General features: G+C 48.0%; 2 protein-coding genes across 3 annotated transcripts in view; one reads left to right on the plus strand and one right to left on the minus strand.

The window, feature by feature from the left end:
• Positions 1–1,354: 1,354 nt before the first annotated feature.
• On the minus strand, positions 1,355–8,132 carry CDKN2C (cyclin dependent kinase inhibitor 2C). Of its 2 annotated transcripts, XM_068690197.1 has the most exons (3): positions 7,186–8,132; positions 6,686–6,826; positions 1,355–3,197 (listed from the first exon to the last, which is right to left on the minus strand). In XM_068690197.1, exons 2-3 carry the CDS (start codon positions 6,812–6,814, stop codon positions 2,826–2,828), a joined length of 501 nt encoding a protein of 166 aa, XP_068546298.1. In that variant the 5' UTR covers positions 6,815–6,826; positions 7,186–8,132; the 3' UTR covers positions 1,355–2,825. The 2 variants fall into 2 exon arrangements, with proteins under 2 accessions (XP_068546298.1, XP_068546296.1); XM_068690195.1 differs by lacking the exon at positions 7,186–8,132 and having other exon boundaries at positions 6,686–7,179.
• A 3,493-nt stretch (positions 8,133–11,625) lies between these two features.
• FAF1 (Fas associated factor 1) overlaps positions 11,626–20,709 on the plus strand; it is a 159,308-nt gene continuing 150,224 nt past the window's right edge. The window contains exon 1 of the mRNA XM_068690190.1: positions 11,626–11,906. Coding sequence (XP_068546291.1) covers positions 11,862–11,906 — 45 coding nt within the window. The 5' untranslated portion in view covers positions 11,626–11,861. The remainder of the gene's footprint in view (positions 11,907–20,709) is intronic.

The raw sequence follows: 20,709 nt of genomic DNA on the forward strand, positions 1-20,709 counted from the left end.
CCCCCTCTTCGCCCCGCCACGCAGCCCCCAGAAATACACGGGCAGTTTTCCCCTCTTGGGAAAAAAAAAGAAAAGCCCTTTGGCTTTTTTATTTTATAAATTATTATTCTTTTTTTTAATCCCCCGTGGCAATTTCACCGCGCTCAGCGGATCCTAACGTCTGCCTGCTCCCGGCTTGCCAGGTCCGTTCGGGGACAAGCCACCTTTCTGCCTCCCGAAAGCCCCCAAAAAGCGGCTTTTTTTTTTGCGGCCGCTTTAACCCTTTCCGCCTGGCAGCCACGCAGCGCCTCTTGCTACGGGGCTGGCTCCTCGCCGCGCCGCTCCCCCGCCGTGCCCGGGGCTGGCCGCGGAGCTGGGGACACCCCGGTGCCCCCGCACCTCGCCCGTCCCCGGGGACCGAGCGCTGCCTCCAGCATCCCCCGGGACCTGCCCAGCTCGGGGGGACCGCGCCGTCCCCCCCGGGATCCCCGGGAAGCGAAGGCCAAGTGCTCGTCCCCGCAGCCCCGAGCAGGGCACGGGGCTCCGTGCCCACGTTTGTGCCCAGCTCAGCTCGGATCCGGGCCGGTGGCCCGGCGGTGCCCCCCCGCCGCCCGCCCGCTGGGTGCCCGCTGGGGTTTTGGCTGCTCGGGCACCCCGGCTGGGTGCTGCGCTGGGTGCTCCCCGTTCCTGGGCTCTGCTCCTGCCCGGGAAAGTCGCCTTTCTGTTGTTTTCCGCCCCGAGCGAAGCTCTCGGTAACATTTCGTTCCGTCTCCCACGCTGCCTTTTCGCATCTCCCGCTAACTCGGCGCCGGCGTTCCCGCAGCCCCCGCCGCTTTGCAGAGCCCGGCTCTTTGGGGACGGCCCCGGGGGGGTCCTGGGGCAGACCCCGGGCCCTCCTGCAGGGTGCTGCTGCCCACGAACAGAGCCGCTCACAGGCAGCAGGCAGCTGGAAAAGCGCTGGCTGCTTACCTTTAAACCGGCCGTAGCATGGCCGTGACTCACCCGCCGGAGCTATAGGCTTGCCCGGGATGTAAAGCAGCCCTGCTTCAAACGGGACCTTCTGGCACGCAATAAAAGCCGCTACTTCTGCCTAGGCGGGGCGGTTTTTTTTCTCGGGAAACCAGTTGTTTCCTCCAGCCACCGGTAAAACTTGGGCACGGCGTAAGTGGGAGGCTGGCGGAGCTCGGGACAGGTCTTGGATGGGCTTCTTCCATGGCAGAGGTGAAGGAGAAGCCGGGCGGGGGCCCCTCGCCGCCCGGTGCTGGCCTCCGGCTGCGGGGGGCTGCGGGGGGCTGCGGGACCCGGGAGCGATGCGGGGCACGGCCCTGCCCGCACGGCCCTGGCCGGCAGAGGTAAGAAGGGAGGCGCGCAGAGCTTTACGTTTCGCAGAGGTTTTTAATCAGAAAACACAGCAGCGTGACACAGAGTACGGTAACGGCGCGGACACTTGCAGGAAATTATTAATTTTTTTACTTAAAAACAACAGTGACTGATTCCGTGGGGCTAAAATATTTTTTTTTTTAAGAGACAAAACGCAAACTAATATACGCTCTCTCCTCTTTTAAGTGCTGTTTTGTAGCTATCTACTCATTTTACGTAGATGTAAAAACTATTTTGTGCCATTAAAAATTAGATTATCCAAAATTATCCACTTTCAACTGCCCATCTGTCGAGCACCTCTGTACCAACGTTAAGTTTCCTGCTACACTCCCCCGACAAGGCGCTGAGCATCCTCAGCTCCCCTTGCAGCCGGAGAGGGAAATGAGGTTTGGTCTTGTGAATACACTCAACTACATTGCAAGGGAACATTTTCAAGGGTTAAATTGGTTTTTAGGTACAAGGAATAATAGAACTCTACAAAGACCAAACGTGTTGCTTCCTCAGTTTCACCGTATTCAAATATTCATGTTTTGTGAGAGGCATCTACCATTGTTATTTTATTTTTTTTCCCAGACAAAACAGAATAGCTGGTGGAAAGCAATCGTTTCTTAAGAGCATCTAGACTGCGCTCAGCTCATTAAGTGACCAGAAATCTTGTCGCGTTACAGCCTGCTGACACTCTTTGCTCTGACAATGGTTATCTGCTGGTTTGAAGCTAGAAAAACTGTATTCTCCAGTGCACAGTGAACACGAAGCGCTAAGCTGAACTCTTTGAAACCTCTGGCAATGAAAAACGCCGCTCAGGTTGTTCCTGGTAACTAAACTGAAAAGCAGCTCGGTGCGAGTTTAAATACACAGAGGGGAGAAGTGGCATCTAGCTGGAGAGGTAAGCGCCCTACGTCTACAAGCTCCTGGTAAGGGCGAGCTGCAGGCAGCCCCCCCAGCTGCCAAGCGACACCCCTGGCCCGCTGCGGGGCCCCGCGGGGCCCCAAATCTCGGCTCCCCGCTCCCCCCGGGGCTGCGGAGCCCGGAGGGGTGCAGGAGGGCCCTTAGCACGCCGAGAAGCAGGTGACTAGGTGGCTTTTGGATTAATAATGAGCTAAGGTAAATTGGGAGAAGCCGCTAGTGGGAAGCTACATAGGAGTGACCAACATATACATGGGGAGGGAAGGGGAGGCAGAAATTGCCGGCGGGGCGGATTTCGACCATTCGCATCCTCTAAAAAAAAAAAAAAAAAAAAAAAAAAAAAGAAAAAAAAAAAGGAAATAAAAGAAAGGAAAAAAAAAAAGAAAAAAAGAAAAACCCACCTCGGCAATTTCTCCGGCTTTGCGCTATCCCCAAAAAAAAAAAAAAAAAAAAAAGCCAAACTAGGAGGAAGGTGGGTCCCGACGTTATTAAAAGGCTATGGGGGGGGGGGGGAGAAGGAGGCAGGAGGCCGGCGGGCTCAGCGTCCGGGCGGGCCCCCCTCAGTCGGTGGCGGCGGGGGGGCGGCCGCCCTCCAGCAGCCGGAGCACGGCGCTGCGCTTGTAGAGCTTGGCCACGTCGTAGGCGGTGTCGCCCCGCTTGTTCTGGTGGCCCACCTTGCTGGCCGTGCTCTTCAGCAGGAACTCCACCACCGGCACGTGGCCCTCCTGCGCGGCCAGGTGCAGGGGCAGGTTGCCCTCGGCATCCTCGATGTTAACGTCGGCTTTAAACTCCAGCAGAGTCTGCAAAGTGTCCAGAAAACCCGCTCTGGCTACGTCGTGAATCACGGCGAAGCCGGTACTGTCTTTCAGGTCGGGGTTCGCACCGCTCATGAGCAACCGCCGGGCAATTTCGGGATTGCCGAGTTTCATTACCTGGGGGAGAAAAAGGAGAGGTGAACACCTCGGGGAGCTGCCCCCCTCGCTGCAGCCTGCCCCAGCCCCCCAGCCCTCACCTCCCCCTGTGTCAGTCCTGAAATCAGCCCTGCTACACAACTAAGGACACGCCACAACATCTATTTTTAATTTTTTCCCCACCCTGACCTCAGTAATATTACGAAAGATGTTATCATCCGGGTGGCAATAGCTTTCTGGCTCACAGAGATTAATGCCCGAAGCAGGCAGAGGGGAAGGGGGCTGCAGAGACTTCTTTTCCAGCAAGTTATCTCGTTTTTTTAGCATGCCAAAATTAAGTATGGCTCGCTTTTATTTGCACGAGCACTGAGACACCGTTGCCTTATTGTCTGATGCTGTTAAATATCACATGCAGGGTCTCCGAGGAACAGATATTTTACCTCGGCGATAGAAAATGTAGAATGTGTTTTTATAAGCTCTCAGGTGTTTACATTGTCTGTGTATTATCATAAAGCAAATATTTGTCCTGTGCCATAGTTCTGTCTGCTAAGAAAAATAAATGCTTAAAGAATTTTTTCTCCCCAATATTTGACTCTCACAATGTCACCCAAAAAGGGGAAGTTAAAAGGAATGTTTCAAAGTTCCATCATTTTTCTCCTAAAACCACTGTATTATATTATGGTTCCATAATTTTATTAACAGTAAACCATGGCTATATTATGTTGTTAAAAAAATCCTATTTAAAAAAACAATTATTGTTTTTTTTGACTGTTCCTCTCAAGAAAAAAAAATGTCTCTTTAAAATTTCCTGATTGCATCATAAAACTATTATAATTAGCAAGCAAATTTCTCTTATTTAGGGCTTAACAGCTTGCACCGATTTCCCCCAAATTCCTAATTTTTTGTTTTTTCAAAGGCTCTAAGAAATTAACATGGTAATGTATATTCTCCAACCTATAGGCAGTATTTTCCTGTTCTTGTAATTGGTCTTACTGCAAGTGGCAAATTCGAAAAAAAATAATCATTTTTTTTCTTTAGAAATTATTTGAAAATCTTGCAAAAAAAATAATATATCAGCACAAATTAATATTAGAGTGCATTAGATTTAGCATAATGTACAATTTCTACAAGGCATTTGCTAAAAACCTCTCCTTGTGAAAAAATATGCATTAGGCTTTTTAAGAAAAAAAAAATAACAACACTATAATCAATATAATTTCTGCAGCTTTTGGAGTGTAAAATAACCCGGTATATTTATTTTATCTCCAGAGAAGAGCAGAGCAGCAGATAAGGCAGAAAGGGATTCAGGGGAGGACATTTATCTGTGCCACAATGCTCCGTGCACTTCTTGTGCCACTTCTTTCACTTCTGAACAGAGATGGAAAAGATGCAAAAGAAAACAAGAGCATTGTGATCCCTCTTTCTCTGGTAAAATCGGGACATTTTAGTCCCTTTTCGAGGGCCCAGGCTGTGTTATTTGTGGATTCAAAACATGTATTTGGTTCAAGTGGGAGTTTTGTATGTTCGAGGAAGGCAGGCTAGGGGACTGGAGGCTTCGTTTAGAGATGCGGGGGGGAGAAAACCATAAAAAAGGTGATGCCGTTTGGGCGAGGGCTACAGCTGCACTGCAAATGCCCCCGATTTTGTAAAGTTTCGCTTCTGGGGAGAGAGGCAGAGAAGGAGAGAGCAGCAATTGAATAATTCTGCGGAGACCATAAGGGCAGGACATGTATTTGAGGCCTGCATAGGTACACTTCATCAGAAATAAAAAGTACAGGGGAAGACAGGCTGGATTTTATGTTTAATTAAACATAAATCCAGAATAATATATATATTTTCGCTGGTATTAATATTAGGCAGTCTCCCCGTTTTAATTGAGAGAGAGATTATTGAGAGATTCTCTCAATTTTGGAGGCTGCATTGACAGAGAACTCTTTCGAGCGTGGTCACGCACCCACAACACATTTCAGGATGATACATATTGAAAATAAGTAGACAGATTCTCCTGTTTTGATTTTTTGTTGTGGTTCATTAGCTCAGTTACGAGCGAGCTGCACCGAGGAGCATTGTTAGGGCACGGATGCCCGTTTAATACAGCCGGGTGCTCAGCATTTGTGGAAAACAGCCCTCGGGTTGGGATCCGGACCGCTCGCCCCTTTTAGCAAAAGACACCACTGTGGCACAAATCGGTTTTCAGCCCTCGTCCTGAGGATAAAGCATCAGGCTAAAAGTTTCCTGCTTTCTCAGAGGAGTTACTCTCTGCAAGTTGCTCCTCTCGGTCCCCTCATTCCCCAAAAAAAGTGGCTGCAAGTGGCCGCCCCGTCCCCCGGCCGGGTGACAGCAGCCCCACGGCGATCCCACGGCCCCCGAGCCTGCGCGAAATCGCCCACCGAGGGTGGTCGGTGCTTTTCAGCAAGAGGTGCTTATTTTCGAAATCTAGCACGTTGATGCTAAGCCAAAAAGCTGTAAATATCCCGGGTTCGTGCGCAAGCCGTGTGCTTTTTTTAAAAGCAAAAATTCAGAAATGATTATCATGGTTTCGGGGGAGGGGGGCAGAGGAGGTAACAAACGATTTTTCAGACGTGTGAAATTAAAAAGACCTATAGCTCTGCTTCCACGTCTCACTGCCTCACCTCCAGCAGAAATAACCACACATTTCCCCCTGATTTATAAACCACCCCTTTGGCTATTAGCTACGGATTCTACCTTTTTCCCCATCATTATCTGATAATATTAAAAGAAAAAATCTTTCATCAGCTCCAATAGTTAGCAGTTGGATGAGATCCAAATCCTGCCTGCACAGCTCCACGCTTAAAAAATTAGGACACAGCACCCTATACGATCAGAAACGAAAGAGCTGGAACCACTGCCTTGCTGCCCGATCTGAAAATTCAGATTTTTAAGGCTTAATTATGAATGAAAAGGCAAGTGATTCAGATGGAACTGCAACTCGTACGGCTCGCTATTAATGTACATCTAAGGTACTCGGTTCTGTGCAGCATGCTTCCAAACGAGAAAGGTCATTCGTCACAAACAGCGTATAAAGGAAAAGTACCATCTACAGCAGATCCCAGAATCGAGAAAAGTCATGTTTTAAAAGCACACTGCAGGGGAGGGGAGGGGGGGGGGGAAGGATTCTAAGCTTCAAATCATAGCACATATGTGTTTACAGACCTGCTCTGAAATCCTGCTCACCTAAGATGATTTCTTTTCATCTCATCTCTTTCATTCTCTTCCTCCTCCCCACGAAGTTACAAAATATTATTAAACTTGCAGCCCGTTTGACATTGAGGGTGATCCCCGACTGAACTAATGGTTTTGACCAGTTTTATTTCAAGTACGTCATTTTTGGGAGTTGGAGCCACTAAAGTTATAAAAAAATGGCATCCAACGAGTTTTAAAAACACTCGAATTTCGTCCACCAGCCTGTTTAAAACGTTGTCTTTTTGGAAACCCGGGTCACGTAGGTAGCAGTGATGAAATATTTTTCTCCCTCTCTGGATACCAACCTGCAGCGCAGTCCTCCCAAATCCATTTTGTGCATTGACGTTTACATTCTTTTGCAACAAATTAGTAAGTTGCACTAGGTCCCCCTTGGCAGCCGCGGACGCCAGCTCGTTCCCAGAAGGCTCGGCCATTCTTTAGGGTGACTGACGATCGGAAAAAGATGAGATTTTTTTTTAACCAGGCATGGCATCGGAGACTGACAGAAGGATTGGGATGGTTAATCTTCTGGAGTAGACCTTGTAGTAAATACTCGTAAAAAAACTCCTTGCCAAGAGCCCGCCCCTAACTCACACGTGATTATTCAGCAAAACTGCAGCTCCACTTGAAAGAAGATTTCTTTGCTTCCACATATAGAGTAACTCATATTAAAGACTTTGGCCGTTTTCGGGGGGGAAAGCTATTAAGAGCTAGGCAATATATCCTATATGTTAGACGTAACATATATACGCGTACACTGGAGACTCACTCAGACCTGAGATCTTGGAAGAAGAAAGCAACCCACCCTGCTCACGGTCGGGATCTGAGACTTAGCAGCACCAGCTCCGAGGAAAAGTCTTCTCTGGCAGTGCTCGTCCTCTCCCGCTCGGCAGCCCCCTTGGCATCCCCACGGCCGCCTCCGCCCGGGGCCGAGCAGGAGGGCGCAGTCCGAGTCCGAGCGGCCCCCGGGGCGGGCCGGGCTGCGGCCGCGGGGCTCGCTCCCTTCCCTCGCCGCTCTCGCTCCCCGCCGCAGCCTCAGAGCCGCGGCCTCGCCGAGCCTCGGCGCAGCGGGCGGGCGCGATCCCGGCCGGCGGCGGCCGCCCTCGGCGGCGGCGGCTGCGGAGCATCCAGCGGGGCGGCGGCGGCTGCCGGGCTCAGGGCGCGGGGGAGCGGCGGTGCGGAGCCGTCGCCGCTCTCGGTGCTGCTGTTCCTGCTGCTGCTGCTGCTGCTGCCGCTGTCCGGCCCGGAGCTCCCGGGGGAGCCGGCGGGGGGGGCAGCGGCGGCGCCGGTGGCAGCGTCCCGGTGCCCGCCGCCGCCTCCCCGGCCCCGCGGTGCCGCCTCCCGGCCGCGGCTCCCGGTGACAGCCGCCGCTCCGCCGCGGGCCGCCCGGCCGCTCGCTGCACTTGCCGCTCCGCGCTCGCTGCCTCCTCCCGCGGCTCCGCGCTCCCCCTTTTTTAAGCGCAAACAATCGCTACTTCTGTTTCCTACGGACACCAAGCCGGTTTCTCTCTCTCTCGCTCTCTCTCTCCTCTCGCTCTCTTTTTTTTTTTTTCCTTCCCCCCCCCCTCCTTTTTTTTTTTTTTTAACCTCATCAGCTTTTTTTGAAAAGAAAAAAAATTTGAGCGCTTTTTGAGTTGAAACACCCGCCCACATTTTAACGGCAGAGATTTAAGGAGGCGCTGCCGAGATGCGGCAGGAAGGCCCAGCAGCCAGCACCGCCCGCCCCTCGCCCGGCCCCGGCCGCGGCCCCGCCGCCGTTCCCGGCCCCGAGCGGCCATAGCGGGCAGGTCGCTGGTGGCAGCACCGCTGAGGCCTAGGGGGACGGGAACCCGGGGAGGGGGGAGCGGAGGAATTAAATACACGGGGGGGGGGCTCGGCCCCGGGAGGCGCCGCGCTGCCTCCCGCCGCCACCTGCCCGCGGGCACGGCCCCGCTCGGAGTCCCCCCGTCCCCCCCCCACCCCCCCTCCAGCAGCGACCCCCGGGGTCCTGTCCCCGCAGCCAAGGTCGAGGATGGAGGAGGGTCAATGCCAAGTTGTCTCGGCGCCCGAGGAGCGTTTTCGGTGCTGTTGATTGATTCGAAAGTGCCATTTTGAGGGGGAGCCGCGCACGGCCGCCGAGGAGCCGCGGGGGACTCGGTGTGCCCGCAGAAGGGGACGGTCCGGGGATGTCGGTGCCGTCCCGGCCAGCGGCGTTTTGTGCCTTGTGCTGCTTTCATTGCTGAATTGCTTTCAGTTTCAGGCAGCCCCGGGGAGGCTGAAGCCTGCACGAGTTCACCCTGCCAGAGGTAAGAGGAGGCAGCGGCGCGGCTCCCCGGCGAGCACACGGAGCCGAGCCGCCGCGGGGGCGATCCGCCCGGCTGCTGGCCGTGGGGACACCACGGACAAGTAGCCAGGGAGGGGAACACGCATGAAACAGCCCGGGGGGCTCCGCGACAGCTTCCACAGTCGCATGTGGCGATTGCTGCGTGGCTTTGGGCTCGGCCGGCCGCTGACAGCCCGCGGGGACAGCGCGCGTCCAGGGCCTGGGTGGCGATGATCGCCCTGCTGCAGGCACCAGCCGCTCCCCGGGGCTCTGCCGGCGGCCCCGCAGTGCCAGGGGGTCACAGCAGCGATGATATTTGTGCCTCCGGCTCCGCTTTAACCTCCGCTTGCTTGCTGCTTCGCGATTTTCCTGCGCCGATTCCCCGGGCCGCTCTTGCTTGCGAGAATTGGAAGGGGGAAAGTAGCGAGCTGCCTCCAGGAGAAGCAGGGCAAGCAGCTGGGCTCCGAGTGTCAGCTGGCCCCCGGCACCGCTCCCACAAAAAGGGGAAAATTAAAGCGTTTTTAAGGGCCTTATTACGATAATTCTTGGTCACAAGTAATAGCGCAAATAGTTTTGTAAACAAAGATAGGAATTACAATTTTCCCTAAAGATAACTCCAGAAATATATGTGTATAAATAACACCTATATATTAATTGTTTTTCTGCACGAAGGAGGAATCAATACGAAAAATTAGAGTTTGCAATCAGGCGGCTGTTAATAGACTTATCTCGGGACTAATCGGTGCCTAAAATTCCCAGTTTTGGTGGTGTTACCTACTGCTGATTTACTGCAGAATCGGACCTGCGGGTCTTACAACAGTCTTCTACTAATTCTTTTGATTTACAGTTAAAAAAGAAAGCCCCCATCTCCTGGTAATCACGTCACACAGCAAAAATAATTAAGTAAACTGTAGCTAGGATGCTGCAGGCCTTCTGCAAGTAAAATTGCCCAGCCAGAAAATGCCGTCAAACCTCCTCCACAGTAGGGGCTTCAAACACCTTTCAAAAACCTTTGCAGAAAGAAGTGTGTTCATTGTAATCATTTCCTTTTGACGGTGGTAAAGATACTCCCTGTAAAACAGAACGAGCTGCCCCGATCGGCACCAAAATCGGCAGCAAAAACCCCTTCTGGAAGGCGACTTTGTCGCCGCAGTGCCTAAACTTTCAGAGTGTCCCCCTGTAACCAGCCTGACACTCGCCGGGGGAACAAGCGTAGGGCTGAGCAGAGCGAGGAGCTGTGAGAAGAATAGAAACTTTCATTGTGACTTTCACGTGAACTTCCTGTGATGCGGGACACGTTGAGCTTTTCACCTTTTCTTCACACTCTGGATCAAATCCTTCCTGTTGTGATCTAATATAGATATCATTATTTAAAATATTACCGTAATAGACGTGAGCACTGTGTAACTTATCTTGACAGCACACCTATAGCTTACATCCATGCCAGGAATTAACTGGCTTTAATCCAATTTCTAAAACTTGCTTTTCAGCCTTTATTATAGTTACTCTCTAGTAATGTGTGGGTGGATTTGTTTGTAATTTAGCCTTGGCTGTCACTGGCATTGCACCATACCTTGTACCTATTACAGAACTGTATGTAACATCAAACTGAACAAAAGCAGGTGTGAAGGCAATTATTTTATTTTATCATCCCTATATTCGGCGGTGGGGAGCTCGAATTGTTACACCGACGAGTAATAAAAAAGAAAAAAAAGAAACACCTATTGGGAAACCTTGCCAACATAAACTGAAGCAGGAACACGATAAAATATAATATTTAACTTATCTGATACTCTGGCTTTGCATCCTAAGTGGCGTTTTAGTAGGGCTTTAATCCACCTTGAAATTCTGCACGGTTATGCAGCCGCAAGAAAGACACCGAGTGCGTCCTGAAGATGCCTGTCCCCAGCAGCGCTCAGCAGCAGGCTTTAAACAATTCCTCACCTAGAGGAGCTCCTCCTGGGGAGGCGGACAGTCCTGCAGGTAGGGTGAAACATCTGCCCTCGCTGCCCGGGGCTGGCACACGGTGTGCGCTGGCTCGTCCTCCCCTGAGTCCCGCTCCTCTCTGCCCTGCTGGGTTGTGCCGAGCCGTGCGGCGGTGCCGTCCTTTCCCCCGCAGCTCTCCCTTTGATTCAGTCGGCAGACCGAAAAACTCGTGCGTTATCTCGCCGGTGCGAACAGAGAAATAAACAAACAAACAAATAAACAGAGAGCTGTGATTCCCCACACTGGGTAAGAGCCTTCTTTCTAGGACAACAGTACCACGGCGGAGCTCTCACGGGTCGGAGAGGGGCGTGAGGGGCGTGTGACCCGGGCTGGCCGCGACACGGGCGGGGACAACCCGCAAACCCTGGGCAATTGGGGAAATTTGGGGGACAACGAGCACACCCCGGGCAATTCGCACATCGCTGCTGGTGTTTCACGCCAGGGCTGGCTGGGGGGCGGCTGGACGGCTCCAGGCTGCGCCAAACCCTTCCCGCGGCCCCCCCGGGGGATCCGGGCAGGGCAGGCGGGCACCTCACGGGGCGAGGCGCGGCCGGGCCGCCTCAGGGCCCCCCCCCCGAGGGCCGCTCGGGCTCCCCGCGCTCGCAGGGCCCCGTTAGGCCGCAGGCGGCGGCGCAGCCCCCCCCCGGCTCCCCCCGCCCGCGGCGGCTCCGAGGGGCCGGCTCAGCCCCGTGCGGGCCGGGCCGGGCCCTCCGCGGGGGCCTAGGGACGGCCGGGCCGGGCAGGGCTCCCCATGCGCGCTCCCGAGCCCTCCTCCCTTCAGCGGGGCCGCGCAGCAGCAGCGGGGGCGCGCGTGAGGCCGGGAAGGCGCCGCCTCCTCCCCTCCCCTCCCCCCTCCTCCCTCCTCTGCTCCTCCTCCTCCCCTCGCACAGCGCTTGACAGGAGCGCGGTCACGTGGCGGCCGCAAAGCGCCGCTTTGCGACCTCGATGACAGGCAAAGTGTGCGACAGGCGCGGGGGGGGCGCCGCCGCCTCCTCCTCCTCCTCCTCCTCCTCCTCCCGCCGTGCCCGGGCCGGCCGCTGAGTGAGGCAGCGCAGCCTTCCTCCCCTCCTCTCTCCTCCTCCTCCTCCTCTCCTCCTCCCAGGCCCGGGATCCCGAGCGGCGCCCCCATGAGCCCCTAGCCCCCCCCCCCCCCCAGCCCCGTGCAGCGCGGAGGGAGCCGGGCAGCGGCCGCCATGGCGTCCAACACGGACCGCGAGATGATCCTGGCGGACTTCCAGGTAGGCGCCTCACGGCCCGCACCGGGCCCTCTCCTCGGGCTCGGCGGGGGAAGGGGCGGCGAACCCACAAAATGTCTCCCCCTCTGAACAAAAAACACCTTCTCTTTTTTAATTATTTATTTCATTTTGGGTGTTGTTTTGTTGTTTTTCGCTCCCTCCCCCCCTCCCCACCCCGCCGGGGGAAGCTGTGGCAGCGCCGGGTGAGTCACCTGCGGCCGGGCAGCCACCCTGGGGCTGCGGCGGTGGCAAACTCTCCCCAGCCCACCCAGCGCCCTGCTTCTGTAGGCTGAAAGTGCGTGTCCCTACCAGGTGTCTGCCTGTCATCTTCCTCCTGCCCCGCAAAGCCGGGGTGATTTAACTTCAAACTCCTCAATCGTATTTTTTTTAAGTCTTTCTCTAAGTGATGGCTGATGTTTGTTCAGAGGCCTGGGCAATCTCTTCGCTGTATCGCTTCTTACCATGGCCTGCCTTCTCTCTCTGTATTTATTTTTATGTCCAAGTAAGCAAACAAGTGGAAGATACCTGAATTTGTAATGGGAGAGCCAAAAGCAGCTTGTAAAGATACTGGTTTATATCTGAACATCATTTTAATATTGTTTCTCAGTCCATATATCCTCCCTAAGCTTTGTCTGTTTGCAGTGGTCAGTCTGTTGTGGCTCCATTCTTGGGTCACGCTGTAGAACCGGTGTCTGTACGTGCCGCTTGTTACAGAAGCATCTCTCACCTGTTAGCTGGGAAACCAGCTTGTTCCATTTTAAAAAGAAAAAAAGAAAAGTTATCCCCTCACTCTGTGTGCACACGTGTTTAACAAGGATGTTTCTTTGGAATTACAGGTGGTGTGACCGTAGTGTACATTACATAATTCCTCTTTTGCGAAAGGTATCTGATATCTTCCTGACGTAACGTGTGGAGTTCCCAGTTTCCCAGTTGATAACAGGGGAATGTTTTCACTTCTTGTACCTACATACGTTACACTCACTCACTTAAACATTTGGTGACTGTTTCTGTAGCTGTCCTTTATTTTGCTGCGCTTGGAGATATTTTTGTGTGTGTAAGGAGTAATGGCCCTATTTTAAGGATGGGTTTTCAAACTTCTTCCAGTACCAATTCCTTGCATAAAAGGAGACTGGGACCCCGTTTCTGCATCCGTACTAGTGGAGACAGGTTTCTGTGGAATCCCATGTTACCAGCTAGAACAGGTTTGCATTCTGGAAGCCTAGACAATGATTCAGTTAGTAGCTGGTAAATTTCACAAGACTTTTAAATAGGGTTTTCAATCTGTATCTCCTTTCCAAGTTTTCAGTGGCAATGTTATTTTGCAATTCTGCAGCATTTTTCTGCTTGGATTTTGAAACCAGTCAATAAAGGTATAGGAGCAACTGCAGTGTTTGATACCATGAAGACAAGTAAGTATTATTGCAAGCCTTCAGAGTGGCAGTGGAGTTGCAGAAATCATTTGTAGACTGAGGATGACATAATGCACCCAACACCCAGGAAGTACTTTACTGTGTAATAATGCTTCTGGAAAAAAAAAAAAAAAAAAAAAAAAAAAAAAAAAAAACAAGATGAAGAAGCCTTATTTTTTTTCCTTTCCCGTTTACTTTGCCTCTCTTATTTCTGCCATCAACTTTGTTTTTCTGTTTCACTTCATTTTTTTTTTTTAATAATTCTCAAGCTTCTCCCTGACTTTGAAATACTGAATGTCAATTGTCATGCTCTAAGCTTTAGATTAGTAAAGGATAATGCCAGTCATTATTATGCCACATATGTTTAAGCTGTTAAAAATGGTGAAGAATTTGAGGTATTTCAAATACATGATGGAATTCACAACTCGTTCACTACAATTTTAAAATGGAAAATAAAATGTGCAAAGTATTTCTTCATGATTCTGTCTTTTGTGTTTTCTGTACCTTTTAATAAATATATTTATTAGAGTTATATTGCCATCTTCTATATTTGTGTGAGGTATCTTGTTGAAGAATGGTGCATATATTGAAAACTTTAAAAACAATTTTCTCTGTTTTTGTGCAGCTGATCTTTGAGTGAAACTGGGAGGGAAACTTCATCAACATTTCACACTCACCTGTCCCAGGTTTCTTTTAGGAGGGATAGAGCAGTGGGCTTTGAACTTTAAAACCTGAAAGGCGTTTCCCTCCCCATAAATTTTTTTTCAATGAAGTAATAATTACACTAATGTTTGATGCTTTTGGCAGGCATTCATGAGCTTATTTTATGTCTTTCAAAATCATTAGGGATGCTTCCATTAGTTTCAACTAGAGCAGGAGCTTCTATTGTTGTTTTTTTTTGTTTTTTCCCCATTTAACTCAGGTTGCTGTAACAGGCTACTTCTGAGATACGAGAGTGTACTTAAATACATAAAATATTTATATGTATAGACATACATTGAATAATTTTACAGAATACTTTAACTACAGGGTAAAGCGCCATAGATGATCTACCAAAATATTTTTTCAAACATGTCTTAAAAAACCCAAGCCTGTTCTATATGGTTTATAATTTTTTTCTTACACTTTTTTTTTTTTTTTTTTAATGAGATTACTTTATGCTACCTGGAGAGTACAAGGCATGTAATGCATACATGCACATAGGCTGTATAAGCAACCTGTCTAACTTTTCCATCTCAGGTCTTCACTTAGGAAAGATTACACATGGGTAATCTGATTGGTTTTCAGTGGAAGTAGCTAAGTAGTGGACAAACAAGTTTTAGTTGTCTTACTTAAATGCAATTCAGAATTTCTCCACAAAGTGTCATTGGCATGTAGGAAAAATTCCACAGAAGGAAGAAAAAAAATCACCAGCTTGTGTTTGTATTCTTTGACAAGGTAATTGTGTTTGAATTGGTAAAAGAGAGATGCTGCAGCATGCCTCGAATTCCATGAGAAATAAGGGAATATAATTTCTACATTTTAAAAGTCTCTGTTCTTCTTCCACTTGTGTTTAATTGCAAGATGTTCTGTTGTTTCCATCAGGATACCCAGGTAGTCACGTTACAAATGTATTCACAATCGATGAGGTTTGGGCTTTGAAGAGAATTATTCTCTGCTGTGTTAGCCAACGTTTCATTGTAAAGAGGGAAAAAAAATTGCAACGTCAGTTGCAATTGTGAACTCAGTTGCAAACGTCAGTTGCACTTAACTTAGTTAAATGGGTGTAGCTGAACTGTTCAGGAATGATTTTGAGTATTGGCAGGAGTGTCAGGTATAGACAGTTACGTGTACTTGGACCTGAATTTTAGTTTTGACAGCTTCCCTTAGGATGGGGGCTAACGGTAACAAAAGTATCCTTTTGTCAGGGTGAATTATATCCAGGTATAGGACCACTTTAGTCGTACAACGTGATTCTCTTCAAACTAAGTCCTAAACGTAGAGTTGGCTGAAGGATTAACATTTTTCATTGACCAAGTAAATAAGCAGTTCAAGTTTTGGTCTGGGTTGGAAGACCAAGACTTGGTCTGAGTTGGTTGGAATGGTAAAGCTCAAGATGCCTTGCTTTCACTGATACAACAGGTATTTAATAGTTTTTTTCTTCTGTCTTCCATCTGTATTCATTGTGAAACAGTTGTGATATTTTTCTTTTCAAAATTAACTTAAAAAAAAGCATACCAGGCAATAGAGTGCTTTGGTATGATTCACACACACACACACACATATTCATAAAGACATTTTTTTCAAGATTCACCTTTGTGTCATTTTTTCTTCATAAAAACAGGGGTTTGTGGGAGGAGCGAGGGGGAATTGGGAAGGAAGAAAATCCTTGCCAGAAAGGTGAGAAAGCATGCAAGATAATCCATGTTTAAAGTTATCAAATCGGTTGTTACATTGATAGATCAGCCTATGGGGTTTTATTTTTCTATATATTATTTATGCACATCTATGGTTTAACCATAACTCAAGCTACTCACTTCTTTCTGGAATGGTCAAACTAAAGAAACTGCAGAATCTTTATCGCTTGGAAGTTAACGCAGAGCTGTTCAGTAACTGACAGGATGTGTTTCTGAAGGTTATTTGAAGGTTATTTCTTGTGTGGTTATGAAAAACATCAATTTGCTTCAATTTGCTGACTAAGATTATCTGTGTGACGCACACAGGTTTCACTATCTCATGGTAGGTGTGCAGAACTGACGTGTGTCTTCATTTTTTCTGAGGGTGCTGAGGGAGCTTTGCTTTCCGTTATTTGGTAGTTAATGTCAGCATGAAAATTTGGTGGGTGAGGAGGCGGGTGCAAGAACAGCTTCAAGTCGGGACACTCCATTCTTGACCTGAATGATGACTTATGCTGGGGGCTGGAAAGAGCATTTCAACTGCTCACTGTAAGGGGAAGCTATCCCCTAAGGGGTTTTGAGCCCATAGCAAAGTTGATGTCCTTATAATTGTTTTCTAAAAGAAAAGGTGTCAGTGTTTTGTCATGTAGGCACTAGAGCAGATAGGACTGTTCTTGATTTCTTTGAAGGCTTATGTGAAATGTTTGGAAATACACTTGGAACAAGCTCCTCAGCAAGTGATAGGTGCTCAAGAGGCACCCAGTCCAAGTTGAAATCTTTGGGAAGTTGTCCTCAAACTTACAAAAATGCAGACCTACAAGACCTACAGACATCAGGAAGGCTACCATGGCACCCAGGTGTCTGGTTTTGTATGTGCTCAGATCTGTCTGAACTTAAAACCTCACATTCTTGCTCACAAAACCTACCAGGATTCATGCTTCTGTGTAGCCTCTGGAGAATTGTATAGGGTTTACTGTGCAAACAAGGACCTTAGGACACTATAGCATATAGAAATTTATACATGTGATACCTCATGTTTTACATCTTCATTACTGTTTTACTGTTTTATTTAATCATTGTGTGTTTTTTTTTTTTTTTTTTTTTTTGTCCCATCTTATAATTTTGAGCATTACAGAGTCAGTAGCAGCATTGGAACCAGTGGTTGAACCTCTTGGTTTGCAACACAGTTGGTTTTGTTTGCTCCAAGTGGCCTTAGGGTCAAGAGCCATGATGAAAGCATGCTGCATGTTTACTGCATTTTAGCTTGGTTAGTTTGATTGTCACTGCCTGCTACCAAGGCCATTGCTTATATTAATTCATTCTTTGTGTGTTTCTGAAGATTCAACAGTTTAATTTCTTTAGATGCTTCTAGAATCTGCCGTAAGCCCAAAGCTTTGTTCCTAGTTTTGTTCCTACTTGTCAGCTCTCTGGCCTTTAAGCAGGAGGTGAGGTGGATTCCAGAGCCACAAATAAGAAATGGGAGTAAGCATGATGTCCATTTAGAAACACAATAACTCAAATATTTCCACTGATAGCTGTTGATGGAAAAGCCTGCTGATTTCCCTTACACGAGGACAGATATTTAATTAGAAATACTCTCTGACATTTATGGGGAGGAAAGAGGATACTATGATTTGTGTACATTACAGCCGTGCTGTAGGAACCTAAATAGTTTACCGCTGGAGCACTGATTCATCTTCAGAAAGAGGTTTATGCAGTTCTTTTCATTCAATTACTTTGAAAAGAGTTCACATCATAGTAGTCATGTCACTGTTTCCATCAGCCTATTCACATAGGTATTTGGGTTAGTAGGTCACTGAAACAGATCGAGAGGTGATAGCTGTAGGATCCTTTTTCAAATGCCATGACAAATAACAGGAGATATAATAAGGAAATTATCAATTATCTCTACTCCTAGGAATGTGTTTTTATTGAAAGAAAATGAGAGTTATTTGGCAAATAGAAATTAAAATGTGTGGCTAGTATTCCTTGGTACACAAGGATCACTTACAGTAAACACATCTGTTGAGTCAATGTTTTTTTGTGAAAGGGGTTTGGAAAAAGGATGAAGATGTGAGTGAGGTGCTACAAGTCTTAAGGGGTCCTGAGAATCTCCTGTCTTAAGAGACATGCATTGGTGCAGAAAGTCTGAAAAAATAACGTTTCCCCCTCTCTTTGCTCAGTTCTCATGGTTCAGCTACCATTGCAAGCCTGGTTTTCATGCCTTTTCCTCCTAGGAACACGAGTTAATAGTTTATTAATTGAACTCTGCGGCATTTTTGGATAGAATTTCCTATTTTCCTAGTAAGTGGCTATGTTTGTGCGTTTGTGGGGCAGCCATTAGGTGAGTCCTTTCTTTTAACTGCTGTAGGAACCAGAAGCAGCCTGGGTAAACACCTAACATTTTATTTGTCCCTCGTCATTAGGATGAAAGGAAACGACATGCTTACTGGCTGGATTGATAGCTACTAATTAAGCCCATTTTTTAGAGTTGACTAGATAATACGCAGTTGTTAAAAACAACTCAAAGAGGAAAGCAAGGCCCTAATGTATGGATTAGATGTTAGTTGGCCTATCAAAGCAGTCCTGTACTGGTCCTCTGGGTCTGACTGGTTGAGCAGCTCTTTGTTCTGTGGGAGGAGGCACGCTTTCAAAAGATATTTCAATAAAACTGAAGTTCTTAAGATGTTTTGAAACCGGAACAGAGTACAGCAGCCCCTCCGAGGTATTTTGTATAGGTTTCACATTTTACCTATTGCAGGAACCAATTTGTAATGACAAGAACTCTGAAACTGAGTCATCTCTGTTTTTTTCTTTAAAGGTCAGGTTGTTTGTGTGAGCAAATATCAAAGGTGCCGTATCGGCTCCGATCGAAGACCCAGCTTGCCGAGTCTCTTATCTGCAGCAGTGGCTGGTGGCTGATCCGTAGGAAAGAGCTGTAAGAAACAGGATTTGAATGGATTTACTCCATCCTCGTTTCTGAAAGTCAGCAATTTAAGAGCTTGATGATGGAATTTATTGTAAGACTTCTGGAAATAAACTGTGTCGGTTTGAGTTAAGGTTGAGTTCTTCAACTGACTGAGCTCTTTGGGGACCTCTGAGCAGTTCTATGATACATGAGTTTGCTTTATAGAAGCTGTGTTCACTTTTCCTTGGTATGTCATTATATATATTCATGTATATACAAATTCTGTTCTACATACTCTACTGTTCCTCGTGCTACAGTAGGCAAAGTTGTCTGAACAGTAGAAATCTTCACCCTTTCTGGTTTTCCCCCCTAATAAAATTCACCAAAAATCTGTTGTCCACACTTTAGGATTGGAGGGTTGATTTAGCATTTAAAGCTGGCTGACTTAAAAGAACAGTTTGCTATAAATAAATTTGTATTCGTAAGTTACATTAAAATTTGGGAGACTATTTTCTGGTCTTGGCCATTTGTTCTGTGTGTCTCTACTGATGCTTCAGAGTGAGAGTTCTCTGTAAAGAGAAGCTTTGTTGCAGGATGGTCCCCAGGTTTCTCTTTAAATGAGTTCTGTCTGCTCATATTCACTAGCTTTTCCAATATGCCCTTACCTTCCATGCATACTTCAGTGTCTTCATCCTTTGATCCCGGTGACCTGCTGGCAGTCTTCCCTGCCCTGATGCTTTTAAAAGCTTATGTAATTTTGTCTTTAGATTATTTTTTTTTTTGTGATCTTTGTTGGCTTGAGGTGTAGTATGACATGTGCTTTGCTAGAATTTGAATGTTCTTCTATTTTCCGATTTTGGATGCCATTGCCAGGTTTGACAAATAGGCCCATTCCTTGTAGTCCTGTACCAAAAAAAAAAAAAAAAGTGAAAAGTTGAGTAAAGCATCTATTATATATAAATATATAGGAGTTAGTGTTCTTTCTTTGTTCTTTCTTTATCTAGAAAATGGGTAACCCAGTAACCCAGGGTGTTTGTCTGCCCCCTGATTACCTGTTTTATTTTCTAATGTGCTAATGGACAATACACAATGGACAGTAAGAGCAAAATTATTGTGAGTCCAGAAATCTTGGGCTTCTTACCTTCACTGAGATGCTTTTGCAGATTAAGCAAGCGTAGAAAACTTGTGATAATCCAAGCTAAAGCATTTTGTAGTTGGATAGTAGTTGAAGAGAATGGAGGCTGTCTTTAGTCCTCAGAAAAGACAGCCGGGTGTAGTAGTCCAGAGCACTAATGAACGGGTGCTGACTTTTGTTTTGTTTTGGTTTTTAATTCAGTTTGAGTCCTGCTCTTTGTGTGTAGCGCAGGGAACATGTGGCTTAAATGTTGAAGTGTTAGCGTGGGGCTTGGGGGGCTGGGGTTCATGTCTTGGCTCAGCTCGTGGTCTTCCCAGGGATGTGCCTTCGTGGTATTCTGGAAGCAGAATTTGTTCCAGAGTCTCCAGAGCCTTCAGAGCCTGCTGGAGACCATTTGAAAGTGGTTAGCGTGGTGCCAAGTTCTGCTCAGAAGTGGTTGGAGCTTCACACTACCAGCTCAGACTTTGTACCCCGCTGGCTTTGTTCGGAAGGCCTGCAGTCATCGCAGAGCCTGGGCAAAGTTCACTCTTGCCTGCTTGGTAACCAATAGTGGAAAAGTCTTATGTGACCTTCAGAAATACCTTTCTTTTTTTGTGTTCCCCCCCCCATTCCTTCTGTAGAAAGGGGCTAGTGATCCCTTGCTGTAGGGTTTTGTTTGCTGTGGTGCTCAAACAGTACAAGGAGGAACCTTGTGAACAGGTTGGGGGTGCGAGTAGGAATGCACTGTGCAAAACTTCAGCCCAGTGTGTGTGCCTAAACCCTTTCTAGATTTCTAATGCTGGTAAGTGTTTTAGTTTGCTTTTGCTAAACAAGCAGCTGGTGACTCTGCTTGTTTTTACCAGATGGTCTCCAGAGGTATGTAAAAACAGAGAGGCGTGCTCATCACTTCATTTCGATACTTGTAGTAGGCACCTTTCAGTTTTTGTCTCAGTCGATGTGCCTGGATGTTTTACAAATGTTTGTCTGAACCAAAAAGAAG

Source organism: Anas acuta, chromosome 8 (genome assembly GCF_963932015.1).
Source record: "Anas acuta chromosome 8, bAnaAcu1.1, whole genome shotgun sequence".
In the NCBI taxonomy this organism is placed as follows: domain Eukaryota; kingdom Metazoa; phylum Chordata; class Aves; order Anseriformes; family Anatidae; genus Anas; species Anas acuta.

What these genes read in the sequence shown, in the direction of transcription:
- CDKN2C (XM_068690197.1), bottom strand. Translation starts at nt 6,814, where the DNA reads ATGGCCGAGCCTTCTGGGAACGAGCTGGCGTCCGCGGCTGCCAAGGGG. An exon ending in TTGGGAGGACTGCGCTGCAG is followed by an intron (nt 3,198 to 6,685) that starts GTTGGTATCCAG and finishes TTTCTCCCCCAG; the next exon opens with GTAATGAAACTCGGCAATCC.